The 18823-nt window shown below is 49.8% G+C and overlaps 1 protein-coding gene across 1 annotated transcript in view; it reads left to right on the top strand.

Annotated features, from left to right (window-relative positions):
- The window catches only part of PLXNA4 (plexin A4), a 432364-nt gene that overhangs the window by 72873 nt on the left and 340668 nt on the right, over positions 1-18823 (top strand). The window contains exon 3 of the mRNA XM_070616607.1: positions 11898-12080. Coding sequence (XP_070472708.1) covers positions 11898-12080 — 183 coding nt within the window. The remainder of the gene's footprint in view (positions 1-11897; positions 12081-18823) is intronic.

The following is an 18823-nucleotide window of genomic DNA, read 5'->3' as shown; positions in this document are numbered from 1 at the left end:
AGAGTTTACAGAGGGCTTCATCTCCTCCTTTCCTTCTCCTACCAGGGCTGTAGAATAATAGAAGAGACAGACAGCCTCTCCAGTTCGGGAGACAGAGGAACAGAAAAGTCAAATACTTCACTCAAGATTGTGTAATTCATGGACCGGAACCTGCTATGCATGCTAATTCTCAGCCCGGTGCTTTCCCGCTGGTGTTTCTCAATAGTGTGGTGGTGGCGTCTGGGGTGGGAGAATTCATGGTGCAAGGACTGTCTGGGCATTGCCAGGCGTTTACCGTCCTGGGCCCTAGATCACTAAGTGCCGATGGGACCCCCCAGTCTGCGAGAACTAGAAAAGATTTTACGTTTCCGGAAGCCCCTGGTGGAGAACCCTTGCTAGACCAGGCGCCTGTCTGACTTCGAGTTTACCCGCCAGCCCTGCCCAGCCCCACAGGTTCACAGAGGCACAAGGGACTGAGCTTTTGATTTTTAGCCGCAAGCTTTTCCTGTCCTATGGGGAGGAGTTGGTGAAGGGGAACCCCATTCATGTGTGCTGATGCTTTGACTCTTAGATCCCAGACAAGGTCACCACCCTGGACTCAGGCTGGCCTCCCATCCCAGTCTGGATGCTCACTCAGGTCTGTCTGGCGCCTGGGATCCTGAAACTCCACGAGAGTGAGCATCCGGAATGACCAGGCAGCCCTCCCAGGCTCCTGGTGCTGGTTTCTGCCAGTCTGCTTGGGGTGTTTGCTTTTCCCTGTTGGCAGGAAGTGCAGCTCTGACTAGATGGGGTGTATCCTGTTGTTTATGGCACTAGGCAGGGTTTTCTCTTTCTGCTCAGCCACTCTCCTCTCTCAGACCAGGAAATCCTCCTCTTGCCTGCCCAGCCCTTCTTTCTCATCTCCACTACTTTTCACACAGATGTGCGCATGCGCGCACACACACACACACACACACACATATATATATATACACACACACACACACTCACTCACACACTCCATGGCCCACTAAAAATGCACACCGTATCCCACACTTAAGTCCCAGTGAGAACACACACCACAAATCTCCTTTCACATAAGCCCAAGCATGCACCCCTCACAGCCCATTGGCCCCATACTCCAGACTTCTGGCTTAGCATTTGGGGCGCTGCCATATCCCAACCTCAATCTTAATAGAGTCAAGTCTTCCCCCAACTCCTCCTTGAAATGGCTTCTGTTTCAGGTATTCAGTTGACAAGGCCACCCATCTTTCTCCTTTTGGCCAGTGGGGTTTACAATGAAAATTGCATTCCAGCTAAGTACACATGGTTCTTTGGGGTACAGGATGGTGGCCAAGCCCTGGGTGATGTGTTGGGCCTGGTAAGAGGAAAGATTTTGGGGTTGGCCTTCTAGGCTGGACATGTCCTCCTAGGATGCCACCTTGGAGCCCATCAGGTCAGCAGAGAGAGTGACAGGACCCCGGAATTACCTACGTAGAATTTTAATACAGACAGCTGCCAAGAGACCTCAGTACAGGCTTTGCCAAGTGAGAAATTAGGGTGTGGGGCCATGCAATGGTGCATCCTAATGCCCAGACATCTACTTCGTGAACCCCAGGACACACCCACGTGTGCACATGCCTTCTCCCTGTTCTGGATGTCTGAGTCACTTTCTCAGTGTCCTTTGCCCTCTGTTTCTCCGTTGCTCTCTCTACTGTGTTTCACTACCTCAAGTACTCACTCCGTGCACTGTCATCTCGGAGGCTCCCTCTGTCTCCCTCTTTCTGTGACTTATTCTCCCTCACACACACACACACACACACACTACGTGAAGCAGCTAATACAGCGAGATTTCTCTCTCACGTGCACACACACACTTGTGCACATACGAGCCCCACACAGTGTACGATAGCCCAGCCCAAATTGGCAGGCGAGCCTCTCCTTCAATCAGCACACAGGCCAGCCCAACTTAACAACCCGGATCTGCATTTCTTGGCCTTTCCTTCAATTCCTGCCATGCTCACAGGGCGGCGTCTTGGCTAAATACTGGCCTGAGAGTCTGGACCTTTGGGCCCCCGCCAGCCCCAGCTCGTGAGAGGTCACTGGGCTGGTGAGCAGTTTCCTTTTGCTTTGAATTATACCTTTCATTTTCAAGACAGAGGTGGTAAAATAATATCCCTTTAATAAAGTGTGCTGAGACTCCTAAGGAAAGAGAAATACATAGACATTAATAAATAATGATAGACACAGAGCCCCTTATATTTGTAGGATGCTTAAACATCTTCAGAGCACCATCCGCATGTTCTTCTCTGGTTATAATAACTACCCGGTGGGACAGAAAGGGACTTAATAACATTGCTGGGATTTTGTACTTCTATTTTTTCTCCACCAATATCTGCTTTTGAGACAATTGGGCTGGGCCTAACCCAGATGTTACGCTCAGGATCCCAGGCCTGGAATATGCTCTGCTTGCCTTCCTTTCCCTCTGGCACACGTTAGGAATGCTAAGTTAAGCCATTTGAAGGAGAGGCTCCATTTCGGGCCAGACCTCCCTGCTGTTACCTCCAGGTGTCCCTTAGTTTTTGTAAGGCAGAGGGAATGACTACATGTCGAGACAGGACGCTTGTTTCTTTTCATTAACAAAGTTACTGGAGAGAAGAGAAAAAGACAACGAAAGGAGTTCTCCATTCGGCCTCTCGATTTGCATGTATTTTCCTAGTGAACGGGGTCCCGCATGCTGTCCCCGTACATGAAACGGGATCAGCGGGAGAGAAGAAAGCCCACATCTTTTCCAGGTCTTGGTGTCATTACTATGTCTCTGTCAGTGTTCCAAAATATAATGGGATTTGTTCGGCTGATTTATCCCGCGTGCGGCAACATTATCCAGACTCAAACACGGGCCTGAGGAGCTAGAGGGGAAGATGCGCGGCAACAAGAGTGGGGCTAATAAAATTTACTCCCTCTAACAAGGGAATGACCTACCCCATAATTCAGCCTGGCGAGTGGGGCCACTTCCCAGCACCCGCCAGGAAACACACAAACTTAATCATCGTGGGGTGCCCCACTCCAATTACAGTTTTAGTGGCGGCTGAGGTTGTCTGCAATAGGCTGGGAGGGGACTGGGAACCTGGGATGGATGGGCTGTGTGGGGTTTCTTTGCCCTTGACAGGTAGGCACTGGAAACCTCTGAAATGAAGGTGCAAAAGGAGAGGGGCGGCACCCAAGTGGGTTTTGCTTGCTTCCATTTCCAATCCAGAGAGTCCTTCCCTGGTATTTCCCATGGGTTCAGTGTTGGCTGTTGGACTAGCCCTGCGTGGTGGCCATCTGCAGAACTGGGCCAGTGGAGTTTGGGTCCTGATTTTCTTGCTTGGCTGGCCCATAGCTTTGGTCACGGTGTGATGGCCCTGTCTGCTTGTCATAGGGAAGAACCCAGGCTCTCAGCAGCTGAGCCAAGAGGAAAAGGTCATGGGTTTAACCCCTGGGAGCCTGAGTTGGAGCTGCTTTCTGACTGCTATGCTCAGCAGCTCCTAGGAGGGGTGCATTGCTACAGCTCACTCTTGGTCACAGCCAGGCCTGCGGAGAGAGTGCGTGGCTGAATGCCGCTCTCCTGGGAAAGCAGCTCAAATTAGTGGCATTAGTTTCCCGTTAGAAGGATAGCTTGTTATCATGGGGAGTGAAAGACCACTTAGGTATCTGGTGGGATTGGGCCACAGACAGTCTCAAAACACATGGAAATATCCAAATGAGTATAAAAATAAGCGTCGCTTTTAGCAAATTGCTTTCATTGTTCCATAGGTAGTGAAGTGCATTAATTCAATGGATGTTTGCATCCTAAGCCACATACACACACACAGAGCTCCTAAAACACCATAACCTTCCATCCTATATTTCAGTATCATTCCTTTCTGAGATGCTTAGAAACAGGGCACTTGGTTCTTGGGAAGCTTGGTATAAGTTATTGGGTTATTTTTCCAACCCTGAGACACTTTTCATGAAGTCCCTCCAGAAACGTGTTTGTCTAACTAGGTTATTGTGGCTGTGGTTTGCTGGCTTCCCTTCTCTTTCTCTGTACACATTCATTTTCCTACAATCTCACTGAAAAAGACACAATAAAGGATCATTCTGAGATAATGCATTAGTAACAAAGCTGATGAGCCCTCATTCTCGCCTTCCATTTCCGACTGCCGTCTGTGCTCACGGCCGAGGTGTGGGCCACCCTTCGCCTGTTGCACGACCTCTCTGGCTCTCAAGAGAGTTCATCCCGCATGGGCAGCGTGGGCCATGGACAGACCTTCAGGGGAGAGCTAGAAATCATGAAAGAGAAAGGAAAATTTATGAAGAGCAGTGACGCAATCAGAGGGTTGTATAGTCCAATTTTTTTCTTTCTTTCTTGGTTACAGAGACGAGTGTTCGAGCACATGGCAATATTTCATGGAGTCAGAGGCTTTCTGATGAGAGTAAACCTAAACCTGCTAGAGCCTCCCCAGCTGTTTCTGCCTCCCTGAGGACTCTGCTTACCTCTTCCCGTGCCCTCGGAGGGCACACAGTCATCTCAAGGGGCAGGCACATTGTGGGCATCTGAACCTGGTACATTTGTGAACACTGTATGGGTCAGCGATCATCTCTGAGCTCTGGCCCCCAATAAGTGGGTGATCGTGCTCTTCCTGTACTGCAGAGCGGTACAGCGGGAGTCGGTACATGGACATGAGCTACTATAGCTGGTCTGATGAATATCTCCCTTTAAAAAGAAATCCCACTGATTCCCCATTTCCAGCAGAGATCTGCTATGGTCAGCTCCCAGGGTGTGTGTGTGTGCATATGTGTGTGTGTATGTAAGTGTTATTAATTAATGGGAAGAAATTTAGGACTGCTGAGCAGGAAGAATCTAAAGACCTTTTGGGAGAAACAGGCCCAGGAAAGAAGGAAGCCCACCGATGACTGGCCAAGGGCCTCCTCGGGAGGGGAGAGCTAGTTCCTTCCAGAGGTCACAGAGGGCAGAGCACTCATCCTGGACAGCAGGAAGAGAGCTGGAGGCCTGTGCGGTCTCTGGTCCTGAGAATAGGTCCTCTGATCCTGGAGCAGGGTTCTTTGGGGCCACCCTCCAGCAACCCCAGAGGAAGCCTGTACGTAAGATCAGTTTTTTTTCTTCTGGACTTGGAACTAGGGGTGCTGGTGCCTATTTTCTCATAACTTGATAGATCACGAGGTAGGTCCTTTCACTCTCTAGGCCTCAATCTCCTCTTCTGTAAAATGGGGCTGTTGGATTCTAAGGCCTTAAGTTGTTTTCCTTCTCTGAAATAGCATGGTGTGTGAAAAGCGGCCACGCGCTGTGTACTGCGTAGAGAACTCAGAACTGGGCCCAGCCCCACCTGTCCGCAAATCCCTGCTGCTTCCCCAGGCAGTCGGTAGCCGTGCCCCTGTGCCCTGTGCAGGAACAGGACTGAAGCAGGGCACGTATAGGCTTGTCTAGTCATGGCCAAGTCTGTCTCCCAACTAGGAAAGGGGCAGAAACCAAGACCTTTCATCTTTATGTTGCTGGGTCCTCACCTGGTGCCTGGTGCTTGGTGGGTCCTTCCTAAGCGTTCTTAAGCAAATTAATAAGTGAGGAACAGTAAATAGTATGGTCATTGTTTAGTGCCTCAGTTTCCCCTAATGGAAACAGCAGTTCCAGTAGCCTTAGAGACCGAAATTTCGATGGAAATAGGCCCAACTAAAGGCTCCGTACTGGGTGAGCTTGGGCAAAACTGTGAGGCCTTCTTCCCCCATCTAATGGTCTGCCCTCCAGCTGTGGGGGATGGGTGGGGGTGTGTGTGGGGGTGCCCAGGACTCCTCTGCCTGGGGTTCGAAGCTACTTTTGCATTCAGGAAGGGAAGGGCCAGGAGCTGGTTTGCTCCAAGATGGAACCACTTCTCTCTCTGCTGGACTGTCCATGAACAAAGAGAGGACCAGGTCTGACTTCCTATTTTCCATCCTGGGCTCAGAGACTGCTGTTGCTGGCACACAGAAGTTGGCAGAAGCATCCCTGGTTGGAGGAGTTGGCTGCATCCTCCCATCTGTGTTGGCTCCCTGGTTGGCCTCTTTTGGATCAGTTCGGGATATCTGTAAACAGTGGATGCCTGGGCTGAGAGGGGCAGCCTGTGGCTATGGAAGAGACTATCCCAGAGCTGAGCTAATTGGCCCACAGGGGGATGGACCTGGTGACCTTTACCTCATTAGCACTGTGTTTGGACCACTGAGCTCTGGCTCACTTCTGACCTTTCCATAATAAAAACTCCATGTGGGGTTTCTGCAAAGGTGGTGTACCAAGGGCGGGGCTAAAACAGCTCCACTTGGCAGGAGAGGTGCCATCAGGAACCAGCACAGGGGCCAGCCTAGCCAGGTCAGGAGTGACTTCGAGATCGGGTCCTCACGCTACCTTGTTACCCTTAGTCTTCAAGATGAGTTGGCACAGGTGTCAGGGTGATGATGGTTCCTTACAACTGTGTCATGAGGGCCTGGGGTTGGAGGGCGACTCCAAAGGGCTCCAGAGATGATGTCCTCATGTCTCCCAGGTGCGCCCCCTTCTTTGGTCCTTCTCAGAGAGTCTCCACAGAGACCACCAGACACTTTTGGGGTCCTTGAGTGGCTGCTTTGCAGCTCCGCCCCAGAACTTGGGGAGACTGGGAGAGGCAGGAAGCTGGCAGCATTTAAAATCCCCTTTCTGCGGAGATGATAGAGCTTTTCAGAGTGCCAGTCTCTCTGCAGAGTGGGAGCAATTTCCCTGTAATTGGTAAAGTAACCGTAACTGCTCTGTCATTTGTATGTAGCGACACGTAATTGCACGGTAACCTTTGCCGCTGTGCGCGAGGGAAGCGCCGTAAGCTATTAGATTGTAATTCGGAGTGTCAGCTCCGGCTCCCCACGCCACCTCCACCGCTGCCGCTCGGCACACCCCCAGGGAGGCTGCCATGGGGCCTCTCTGCATCCAGGTCCAGAGTGGTTCTCCTTGTCACATGACATTCTCTCCTTGGCATGGTCTATGACACCCTCAGCAAGGGTGGGACCTCCAAGGGGGATCTAGGCCAGTGCTTCCCAAACCTTAATATGCAGCAGAACCACCTGGAAGGGTGTTAAGATGCAGGTCTCAGCTCCATCCCCAGAGTTTCTGATTCATTAGGTCTTGAGTGGAGCCCGAGAATTTGCATTTCTAATGAATAGCACTAAATCTTCTACATCTTAGACCATTCCTCTGCTCCTTCCTTCAGCCTCATTGGCCTGAGAGACCTTTAGGAAGTTGCACCTTTGCTATTTCATGTTGGTAACATTAGTCCCTTTAATCTTGATAACACCTCTCTGAGGTAGATACCGTGAATTTCCCCAAAGACGCCGAGACTCACAAAAGTTGTCTGAATTGTCTAACCGTGACAAACAATAAGAGTTAATACTCCCATAGCACTTACCAAGTGCCAGATAGTGTTCTACATATATTAAATCATTTAATCTTCGCTACAGCACTGTGAAGTACATGCTGTTATTATCCCCATTCTACCAATGATAAACTGAGGCACAGAGACATTAAATAACTTTTTCAAGTTCACACAGCATTAAGTGGCAGGACTGGGATTCAAACCTAGGCATTCTGGCTCTGGTTCTACAGCGTTAGCCACTGTGGAACTCAGGCTTTTATTTAGTCATCTATCCATCTGTCCGTCCATCCATCCATCCTTTAACACATATGTCTTAACCTACTATGAACCAGCAACTAAGCCAAGGGTACAAAGATGCGTAAAACATGATGCCATGCTTGAGCCCATGGTTCCTGGAATCCATGGATCACCAGTCTTAATTTATAGATCGTGCATCCCATGTGGACATTTGTGGAAAGCAGATTTGGTATCTTCCTAATTGGGGCAGAAGGGACCCCAGAGGGCATGGCCCCATCTGAGGCTTCAAGGGCTGTTCACAAGGTTGCCCAAGTAGGCAGCATGTGCCTTGCCATGCAGCAGACCCTTCTATCTTTCCTCTATAAGAAGGCAGTGGCTCTCTGATAAATACGCGTTATCACGGTGGCCACAGCTCATTTCAGCATATTTGTGGAGTGGTGGAGGGAGAAGCGTGCTGGGCTCATGGTTACGATGGAGTCCAGTCTGCTCCTGGCTCCTTGGCAGTTGCTGTAATCTTGCTGTTAATGGGGTTCAGGGGAGGGCTTGGCCAGGGCAAGAGCGGACACTCTCCCCCTCGCCCAGGGTGCTCAGGAATCCAGGACAAACCTCACCTGTCGAAGGCTTTCACCAATTAGCCTTCCCCTCTAGGGCCCACACGGCCAGCCCTGTCATCTCCTTCCTATACCTTGGCCTCCCAGGGTCTGCGGGCCCTGTGGGACCCTCTGCCTCCTCCTTCCCCCGGTGCTGTAATTACCCTGTGGCCGCAGCTCAGACCCAGCAGGGCAGTGACCTTGGAGAGCCATGCTCTGGTCAGGAGGCATGCTGGGGCCACCCCGTGCAGCCATCCTACCCCTGTTCCAGGTAGGATTTCCATTAACAAAATTACTGTGAAATATCACCTTACATCGATGAAGTGCTTTCCAGTTAACCGGTGCCTTCACACCTGTTATCTCACCTAGTTCTCGTGACGGCCCTGTCTTGCTATTTGACAGTCAAGGAAAGTGAGACTCAGAGAACAGGAGGAGCCTGGGCCATGTAGGGTAGCTGGGAAGCAGCAGAGCTGCCATGTTAACCTGAGTCCTGTGTTTATTCCACTACTTCAGTGTTCAGAATCCCTCCCCCATTGCCCCAGCTTTGAGGAAACAGAGTAAGGTTGTCTCACGCCACAGCTGGGGCCTCAGCCTCCTTGCAGACCTGGGCTGCACCTGTCAGAGGCCTCTATCACCCTTCATCACCAGGTGCCCCATTCAGAGGGAGGAACTGAGGCATGGGAGAGCCTAGGAAAAAGCCATCATTGTCCCTGGAATCCCAGTGGCACTTAGGAGCCCCAGCTGCAGGCTTTGCCTCATTTGAGCCTGAGGATGACATGAAGAGGGAGACAATGTGAGAGATGACTGTCAGGTACAGGGGAGGAGCCCAAGACCTGCCTCCTGCTGCACCTCACAGGGAGCTGCCCTGAGCTGCAGACCTGCAGAGCCCTCGCTGCCGGGCTGGGCTGTCCTCACCTCCTTCCATGAAAACACTCCTCGCCCAGCCCCTTGCTGTGCAAGGTGCCGCCGTGGCAGGGAGTCACGGGTCCCTGACTTCCTCCACCGAGCAAGTGATGCTTTAGCGCTGCCATTGGCTGAAGACACACTCTTTTTGTAGGTGGTGTTTGTTGATTTGCCTGGGTTCTGCCCAGCCAAAGGGAAGAATGGCATTCAGTAACCGACCACTCAGAAGTGCGGTTCTTAGGCTGAGTGGCCGAAGGCTCCCCAGGTCACGGAGACATGTTTGTGCCAGGAGTGGTGGGAGACTGTGAAACGGGCACTGCCTTGCTCCCTGCCTCCATTTCCCCTTGTGCAGAGCAGGCAATCATTCAGCCTCATCTACTTGGAAAATGGGTCAGAATGGGCAAAGTACATTGGCAGATGGCGGAGGTCCCTGCAGCACAGTTTAGGGCCAAGGAAGTCAGGGATGAGGACTCCTTATGAACAGAAGGCAGGAATGTGCAAGACCGTGAGGATTCCCAGCACGCCCTAGGCTGCCCTCGGAATGCCCGGCAGGTCACTGCGGTCATGTCTGGCAGGGAGAAGGGATCCTCTTCCCTCTATGTGGATGTTTCTTCCTCTTTCTGTCCATTCCTTTCACCCTCCACTACCTGTCTCCTCCTCCATTTCCTCATTTTCGGAAGTAATCATGAAGATCAGACTAGACCTTGAAAGCTCCCTCCTAACTTTGACTCCTCTAGTTGTGCTTTTTTTTTGGAGGAAGAAGGGGTTGTGTTTGGTCTGGGCTGTTGGACCACACCATGCAAGAGAGACCAGAGGTGATCAAAGGCACGGAGCAGACATCTGTTCTGCACGTGGCCTGCCTGGGCCTGCCCATGCTCTCCCCTCCCAGCCCTGACTGCTGCCCCGTCATGAGAAGAAGGAAGGCAGAGGGCAGACAGAGGTTTTAGATGCTTACCACATCGCCTTCCCTGAGCTGGACAATGCCTGTTCCTACCCCCGCCCACCTTCTGGGAGGGAGCCGAGGGCCCCCCCGAGGCCCTGGAAAGCTCCACCTTGGCCACTTTCATGCGATTCCGCTGGCAAGAGCCTGCCTGTGGTTCTCCAGATGCCTTTTTCTTTGGCTGGATTGACGCCTTTAAAAAAGTGATACCTTGTATTTTATTTCACTCCTTTTTCTGAAAAGTCCAGAGACGCTTACAGGCATGAGCTCTATAGGCTTTATGGAAACCCATCAAAAAGCAAGGGTTTTCCTTCATCTTTATGGAGTGGAAAATAAAAGCATGAGAAGATGGAATAACTCTTCTAAGGCCACACAGTTCTTGTGAGAAAGACAGGAAAATCCAGTGTAGGTTCCTAGAGCCTCGGAGAGGTCTGTGCCCAACCAAAGCTGCTCGGTGGCTCCTCCCCAGCCATTGTCAAGGTCTTCACCACTCCCCTGTAGGACAGAACCCAGCTGTGACCCTCTGCTTACGTGGGGATATGGGGGCCTGGAGTAAAACAGGCAGAGATTCAGCTGAAACACTGGGGAATGTGGGCTGAAGGCTTTTCCTTGACTCCTGAAGTTGTCCCAGAGTCAGGAGCAAAAGTTGGGTCAGTGTGTCTCACCGGATATCCAGGGAATACTCTGTTTAAGGAATGCTAATAGGTGTCTGATCAAAAATAGTTTAGGGAATAAAATGTTGGGAAAGGCTGAGAGAATGTTAAATATATTTCTTCTTAAAAGACTTTTCAGAGCCGGCCCTGATGGCCCAGCTGTTAAAGTTCAGTGCACTCTGCTTCTGTGGCCTGGGTCTGGTTCCTGGGTGCAGAACCACACCAGTCGTCTGTCAGTAGCCCTGCTGTGGTGGTGGCTCACACGGAAGAACTAGAAGGACTTACAACTAGAATATACAAATATGTATCGGGCTTCAGGAAGGAGAAAAAAAAGAGGAAGATTGGCAACTGATGTTAGCTTAGGGCCAATCTTTCCCAGCAAAATAAAAAAGAATTAAAAAAAAAGACTTTTCAGGCTTTTCCTGTAACTGATCATTATGAATCTCTTGCATTGTGTTAGGAGGTACTGTATTTCCCAAAATTATTTGCCCAAGGAACCCTTTTATGGTAGCATCTTGGGGGACTTGGGTTCCAAAGAAGACACTTTGGGAAATGCTGTTAGGCATGATAAGGCTGTGCCTCTTTGCCATGCTCTAAAAGAAACAGGAAGCCTGAGATGGGGCATAGTGAGGCACCACTGTGGCCTGTTGAGTTCGTTCATGAAGCTTCCACTTCTCCCATTCCTCCTTTCTCCAACGTATTCTCTGTACATTCCTCGGTCATGGTATTGTCATTTGTGTATTAATGTTTCTAGATCTCTATTCTACACTCTTAAGTTCTCATCTGTGTGTCTGCTCAACAGTAAGTAGAGATGTGGAGACCACATCCCTCCTATGCCCAAGCAGAGCCATCTGGAGCCCATTCTCGGGGGTTCTGGCGAGTGCTTTCCGATGTGATGGTGATGATAGTCAATCTAAGCTACCAGGTTGGCACCTGGGGTGGTTGGTGAAGGGCAAAAAGATCACGGAGTAGGGAGAAAAAAGACTCTAGGGGCCTGTGATTTTTTTGCCATGATCCTGCAATATACTTAGGTTGACTGTTGACAGGTCACCTAGTTTCTCTAGAGCTGAGTTTTTCATGTAAAAAAGGAGGGATTTATACCAGATGACCCATTTCTCAGGATTCTTCTAGCTCTATAGTTCCCTGACTCAATGTCTCTGCCAACTGCCCTGATGCTCCCCCCTAATTTTTCTCCTTTTTAAATTTTCAGCTCTTAACCATTGATGATAACTTCTGTGGCCTGGATATGAATGCGCCCCTGGGCGTGTCGGAGATGGTGCGTGGCATTCCTGTTTTCACGGAGGACAGGGACCGCATGACTTCTGTTATTGCATACGTCTACAAGAATCACTCTCTGGCCTTCGTGGGCACAAAAAGCGGCAAGCTGAAGAAGGTAGGAATGAGATGCAGTCATTTTGGTTGTTGTGAAGGCAGTCTGTCCCCGCTGGGATGGATATCTCCTGCTTTTTTACTACCTTGGGCCTGGTGGGCGAGTGATACAGGTTTGAGCGATGGAGATATGATACTGTTGAGGTCATAAGGGGTAACCTTGTCCCTCCTCTGCCTTTGTATGGAGGGTTGTTGTGGAATCACACTGGGTGAGTGTGCACATAGGGCTAGTGTGCACATAGAGTGTTACCCCAGCCTTGCTAAGCCATCCTAAATGGCATGCTTTGTCTACCTTGGGCTTGTACCCTAAGGCAAGAGCCTTATTAGGCCTGGGTGGTTGGGGAAGGCAGGCAAGGGCAAGGGATGTGCCTGTTCCTCTTGCTTCAGCCCTTCTGTCTGGTGCATCCATCTGGAATCCACTCAGGGAAACAGATGGAGGAAAGAGTAGAACCTGCTAGAGTTGCTACTGGGGCTGAGAGCCAAATCGTGGGAACGAGGAAACCATGCATGTTGTGGGAGCACAGAAATTGCTTAAGGTGGAGTAGAACAGTGTGATCTGGGGACATGAGTTTCCTCATTGTTCTCCAGAAGGTTACTGGCTTCAGGGGCCCTGGGTGACCTTGGCGTTTCAGCAGTGCTGGGGGCACCTGTCCGTACAGGACTATTCTCTCGCCCACCTCTGCTCGAGCTTCCCCTCTCAGTGAGTTGGAGCTGGCCCCCTGGGTGCCCTCCTTGCTTGGATTAAAAGCCTTTCTAAGACTGTAGGTGGTAGGTTCTGTTTTCTGTTGGCTGATAATCGCACTTCAGACTTTTCCCAGGGAAATACTGGTGACTCCGCGTGGAGATCCTGCGTGTTTTATTTAGGCGTTCCTTGGAATTCTCTGGAAATCTTGTGATTCAGATTGGTAAATAGGGTCTGCCTGATCTCAGACTGAGTGTTGATCCCTACTATTCTCTTTGCTGTATTTGTAGGCAGCAGCTCGAGATGGTCAAAGGGAAATATTGTCTGCAAATCTAGAAGACTGTGCCTATTTTCCCATCCTACTATGTCACAGCCCACTTCAGCAATTGTTTCTTTAAATTGTCCATCTCTGTGGAAGAGGCAGTGGGGCTGGGGTGTGAGAGTGTGGAGGGTGAGAGGCGGGAGCAGAGTGTGCGTAGTCAGGGACGCGTGTGGAGTAGTTATAGGGATGTTATGTGGAAGAGGAAACATTTTGGGGAAACACATGGCACCCCGCAAAGATGACGTGGTCAATGCACCATGCATCTAGTGTCACCCAAAGAGGTAATCACCTAATGGTCATGTGCTGCCTTAAGTGGCAAATTAACAAGTAATTGAACCATTGTCCCTATGGTGTTAAGAATTAGATTTCATAGTTCCCTGCCTTTCTGTGAAGAATATATTCAACACAATTGAACCTTTCCTTGCTGCCTTGGCCTTCTTATTGTGATATTCACTCATGTGTTGAACTGAATTTCGTGGGTACCCAGAAAAGATGCTGCGAGGCATAGTTGTGTTGTCCCCACACAACTCCTGTGTCTGATTCTTCAGCCTTCCAGGCTTTGCCTCCAGCGCACACTGTCGCTCATCGTTTCCCGTTGCTGTCAGAATCCTGGTTGACTTTAATGCCTCTCTTCCTCCCTTAGTCTGCGGCTTCCAGCTTCCGGTGAGCTAGGAAGTCAGATATCCAAACTTGCTGAACTTTTGTCTGATAAGCCTCAGTATAAGCGGAGGAGGGATGTGTGCGACCTTTAGAGCAGGGACCTTGAGGACCTTTCTATTGGTTGCTCAGATGACGTCATTCTTCACCACGATTCATGATTTGCTGCAGAAGTGAATTCTAAGTACCAAAGGCATTCCCTTACATGTTTGTACAACGAAATGTTTGTTTACCTGCTTTGCCTGGCCTGATGGGTGAATGAGCACTCTTGAGAGTTAACAAGTGATCAAGGCGATTTGGGGTACTTTTCTCTAGTAAGCCCACTCTCCGTGCAATGGAGAAGTAACTTATTCCAATGCACCAAAAGAGTCTCCCCACCGAATTTCCTACCAGGGGCCAGAGGATCATTGACTTGCTGGCAAGACCGAGTAGACCCTGTAGAAGGATTTTTTTTCATCTGAGCTGGTTGGAATATGGTGTCAGTGAAATAAACATTGAGAGTTCAGTGCATGTCACAGAACAGTTATTTTCTCTTGGGAAAAGAAGACCTGTTTCCTGGCCATGGCTGCATCATAAACCTAACACAGTCGACTTGCAAATGTGTGCTGTCGGTCAGAGGGTGAACTGAGGCCGCTGGAGGCTGGCTCTCTCTCCCTGTGGATGCCTGTCCCCTGGTGGGGAGGTCAGAGGGCAACACATCTCCATAAGAAGGGGACAAGGACACTTCCAGAAGCCTGGACGGGCAAAGTGCACAGCGACAACCCTCACGGGGTAGGCTGTGGGCACAGCCTTGCCTTGAAGTGTCCCCAGAGGTCAGCCAGGCAGGAGTGACAGGCAACACATGACCAGGAGGCTTGGGGCTTAACCAGGGGCTGGCATTTCCCATCTTTCACTTTGGGGGGTTTAGATAAGAGCGATTCTGTTTCAGCCATCTGGGACCTTACATTTAATTTCACAGCAGTGGTGGGACTGGTGGAGCGTAAACATTTGAGAGGTAAGAGCAGAAGGTCATGTTGGGGGAATGAGCCAGCAGTCCTCCTGGGGAAAGCCAGGCCGTGGGGGCAGCCAAACTTACTGCTCCATGAGCTTAGAGGGGCAGCCTTTTAATAGTTTTGCTGGAGCCCAGCTACCGCTCCTGCAGACTCAGCACCGCTGGCCCAGGGGACAGTCTGAGTTGGGAAAGGAAGGCTGGGCTGCGGGGTCTGTTGTTTCAAATAATAAAAAGCAAAACTGGCCGGTTTATTTATTTTTTCTAAACAATAGAATTTCCCACCACCCTTGCTGGCTAGGCACCGCTCCCCTTTCCTTGTAATAACTCTGTCCTGACTTTCCCAGAGGTTATCAGGACCATATTCACCTTTTGGGCAGAGGCCCAGCCATGAAAAGCTTTGGGACTACAAGAAGATTTTGCGGGAAGTTTTGTGGGCTACTGAAACCAGAGGGTGAGAATAATGGAAATCATACTGTAGCCATAATTACAGAGTTGACTTCTCTGAGCCCTGTAATAATCTCCTGTGTGTATCAAGGGCCTTGCAGAGTTCTTTGCAATATGACAAGGGACTCGAGGTGGGGAGGGATGGTGGGAGGGCGCTTGGGGTTTGCTGAGAGTAAGGGAGTTTGCTGTGCGTTTCAGGGGTTCAGCAGCTAGACTGTAGCTATCCATAGGCTGTCCTCAAAATTACTGACGTTTCATTTTGTTAGAAAAGTGTGGGTCCCCATCATTTGCAACCTTGCCCCTGATGACCATGATTTCACTCCTTTAGTGCGCACATCGCATGAAGCAGGGGGAAAGGAGGTGAGGAAAGTGCCAATTTGGACGGCTTTTATGTTTTCTGACGTGTGTGTGTTATGGCTGGTATTGGCAGCTTTTTCCATGGCAAGCATTAAAGGCACGTGCTATTCTGAATTGTGGCAAATAAATGCTACAGTCATCTGGAGGTGCCTAGGAACTGAGAAATAACCCAGAGACTGTTAACATTTCAACTACAGGTAAAAATCTTAAGGCAAACACCATCCTGATTTGCTTTGGGGTGTCTGTATAAGTCTGAAAACCTTTGACCCAAGTTGGGGTAACAAGGTCAGAGCAGCTTCAGAAGGACGAGATCTCTTGGCTTAAATATTTCAGCCAGGACCCGCCCCACCTCTTTCTCTGCCTCTTGCATTCCTATCACTAAATGATCATATTTTATGGCTGCTGTTCAGCAGTGAATTACTGCCTGACATTAGAGGGAGAGAGTAACATTCATTGTGAACCAAAACATCATAAACTTCCACTTGAGGTGTGATTGCTCCTTTCACTTTGTGATTGCGTCTTTCCTGGGTGTTTTGCTAGGTTAAACTGTTCACACCTAAGGGGTGGAGCCCCTGGTGGATGTTGGAGAAGCAGAATTCCGGCTGACCCTGCCATTGGCTTGTAGTAGGACCTGCACCCGTGTGTGTGCTCAAACCACGCCACACCAACCTCTCTAGATAGGAGTGGGTGTGTGTCCGCACGGAGAGACCAGAGGAGTGGACAACACAAAAATCATTCTTATTGGGAGTTCTCATGCACGTTAATCTAGTCTTCCTAATTTTTTTTTTTGAGCCTGTTTTGAAATCGATTTGGTTGTGTTCTGTAGGCCCTGACCACGGGTCCAGACAGGCAACTAGTCAGACATGGAGTGGGGCAGAGGGAGACCCACCTGTTGCTGTGTCATTCTGAACACAAGTTCTCAGGAATGGATGGATGGGTGGTGCGTGTCTGTGTGTGTGTGTGTTTGTGTGTGCAATGCTTGACTCACAGAGCAATATCACATCAGAGATGTGTAACCCCTGCTTTGCAACTTCCTCAATGGATCCGAGAATGCTTTTGAAAATTCACCTGGAAATTTAGATCAGCTTTCACTAAAAAATTCATGCTGTGGAAAGCCCTCAAGATGGGTGGAGGCATCATGAGATCAAATAGAAGTCCACTGGCCTGGGAGCTCTGAGGCTGGAGTCGAGGGTGAGCGGGGTTGGTACAGGCTCAGTCAGTCAGCTCTGAAGCATTGTGAGTTTGCATGTGGTTAGACACCCAAGCAGAAAAGAAATGTGGAAAATCAATGCTGGACGACTTCCACGATGGGAAAAGACCATCAAAGCATTTTTGTTTGATTGTTTGTGTCATGCTGTTTTGCATTTCCCACCTCTGGTTTTTCAAGTACCAAGCCTGCGTAGATCTTGGTTAAGTGAGGCAGAGCCTGAGGTCGAAGGCACTGTGGACAGAAGAGCACCTCAGGTGCACCGGGGTGGCCCCCCTTCCTCTGATTTCATGTCTAAGTAAGGACACGACACGGCCATTCTGTCACTTGTCCTTCAAGTGTGGCCATCCTAGGATCTGGTCTTCAGACCACCTTTGCCTCATGCCAACCCGTCCACTTCTCATGGTCCTCCTCCCACCTTGTCTCAATCTCCACTGCTGTGTTCTAAGCCTTTTTGTCCATGTTGTATCTGGTAGATATGCAGAGCAGCTAACCTGGCCAATGTCCTCTCGGGGGTATCTTATATTCTTGATCAATATTAAGCCCTCACTCAACCATCCTTTTTACATAAGTGTGTCCTCACTGGCACTATTTTCTTACCCTTTCCTACTTTTCATGACTTTTCCATTGGGCCCACCCATTGTCCCTGCACGTCCCTGGGGAGATCTCAAGTGCGCACTCAGAGCTGACCTGGGAAGGTATGGGGAGGAGTCCTCATAATGGAGCTTCTGCTGCAGCCCTCTCAGTGCAGCTTGAGGCCGATAGCTGGGGCATAGACACGTTCTCCTCCTGGTGTCCTTTTGACACACACTTTGAGATCCCTAGAAAATACTACCTCAGGGACCCTTCTCATTCTGTTTTCCAAATGATCATTACTAGTGCACATGATTTAAGGAGATAGTTTTAAATGAGCTTTTCCAATTCAAGATTTACTGATACATGTGTGCCACTTTTTTGAATCATATGTGTGTGTGTATATATATATACACATTTGTATAGAATGATCCTGATCATAAATTAAAATGCAAAGACGTTAAAATTGAAGAAAGTGCTGCAGAAACACCCCAAATCGCAGAGCGTACTCAGTCAGCTGATGCTCAAATGCCAGACACACTGGAGGAATTTATCCAGTGACACATGCAATTGAAGTAAAATATTGTGCTTTACAAGAACATATCATTAAAATGAAAACTAGCAGCATATCAGGAGCCTGGCCATGTAACCAAGACAACAAAGATGGGAAAGGATGAAAAACATGATGTACCAGGGGAAGAGGGAGGAGGCAGAGGCAAGAAGAGGAAGCGGGCCCCCGCTCTAAATGGTCCCCTTACTGCTGGACTCATATCTACTAGAATCTGGACTGGAGGAGGATACGATCTTTATGTCAATACTGGTGAAGGCTCTCAGTGAGGACAGGACTAGGGAGGTCTTCATTACGAGAAATCCCTGCGGCTGCCTCAGCCACTTTGATGGCGAAGGCAGTGGCAGCCAGACTGACTCAGAGCCCACAGTTGAAGCTCTGATTGGGGAGCTTACAGACTGTACTTGTTCTCAAGTGACTTCCTGTGACTGTGGCCACTCAGCCTGCATCTTGGTGGTGTTACAGTGTTTTCTCCAGCAGCTTTGGTTTCTCATAGAAGCATTCACGGTGACTTCTAAAATAGCTCTCTCGAGTCTCCCACATTTACTTCATGCTTTCCATCCTACCTCTGGGGGACACAGATGTATTAGTTATGGATTGCTGTGTAACCAATGACCACAAAACATAGAGGCTTAAAACAACATTTAACTTACAGTTTCTGTGGGCCAGGAATCCATGGCTTCGTTGGGTCCTCTGGCTCAGGGTTGCCCACGGTCTACAGACAAGGTGTCAGCCAGGGCTGCAGTCATCTCTGGGTTCAAGGCTGGAATTGGGGAGGACCCACTTGCAAGACCATTCATGTGGCTGTTGGCAGGCCTCAGGTCCTCACTGGAGACATCAGTCCCTTGCCATGTGGGCCTCTCCATGGCAGCCACTCACACCACATGGCAGCTGAGAGAGAGCGAGAGACAACAAGAGAGGGCGAGCAAGAGAAAAGCCACAGTCT

The sequence above is a fragment of the Equus przewalskii genome, chromosome 4 (assembly GCF_037783145.1).
Source record: "Equus przewalskii isolate Varuska chromosome 4, EquPr2, whole genome shotgun sequence".
NCBI lineage: Eukaryota > Metazoa > Chordata > Mammalia > Perissodactyla > Equidae > Equus > Equus przewalskii.
This window is presented reverse-complemented; position numbering and strand designations above follow the sequence as displayed.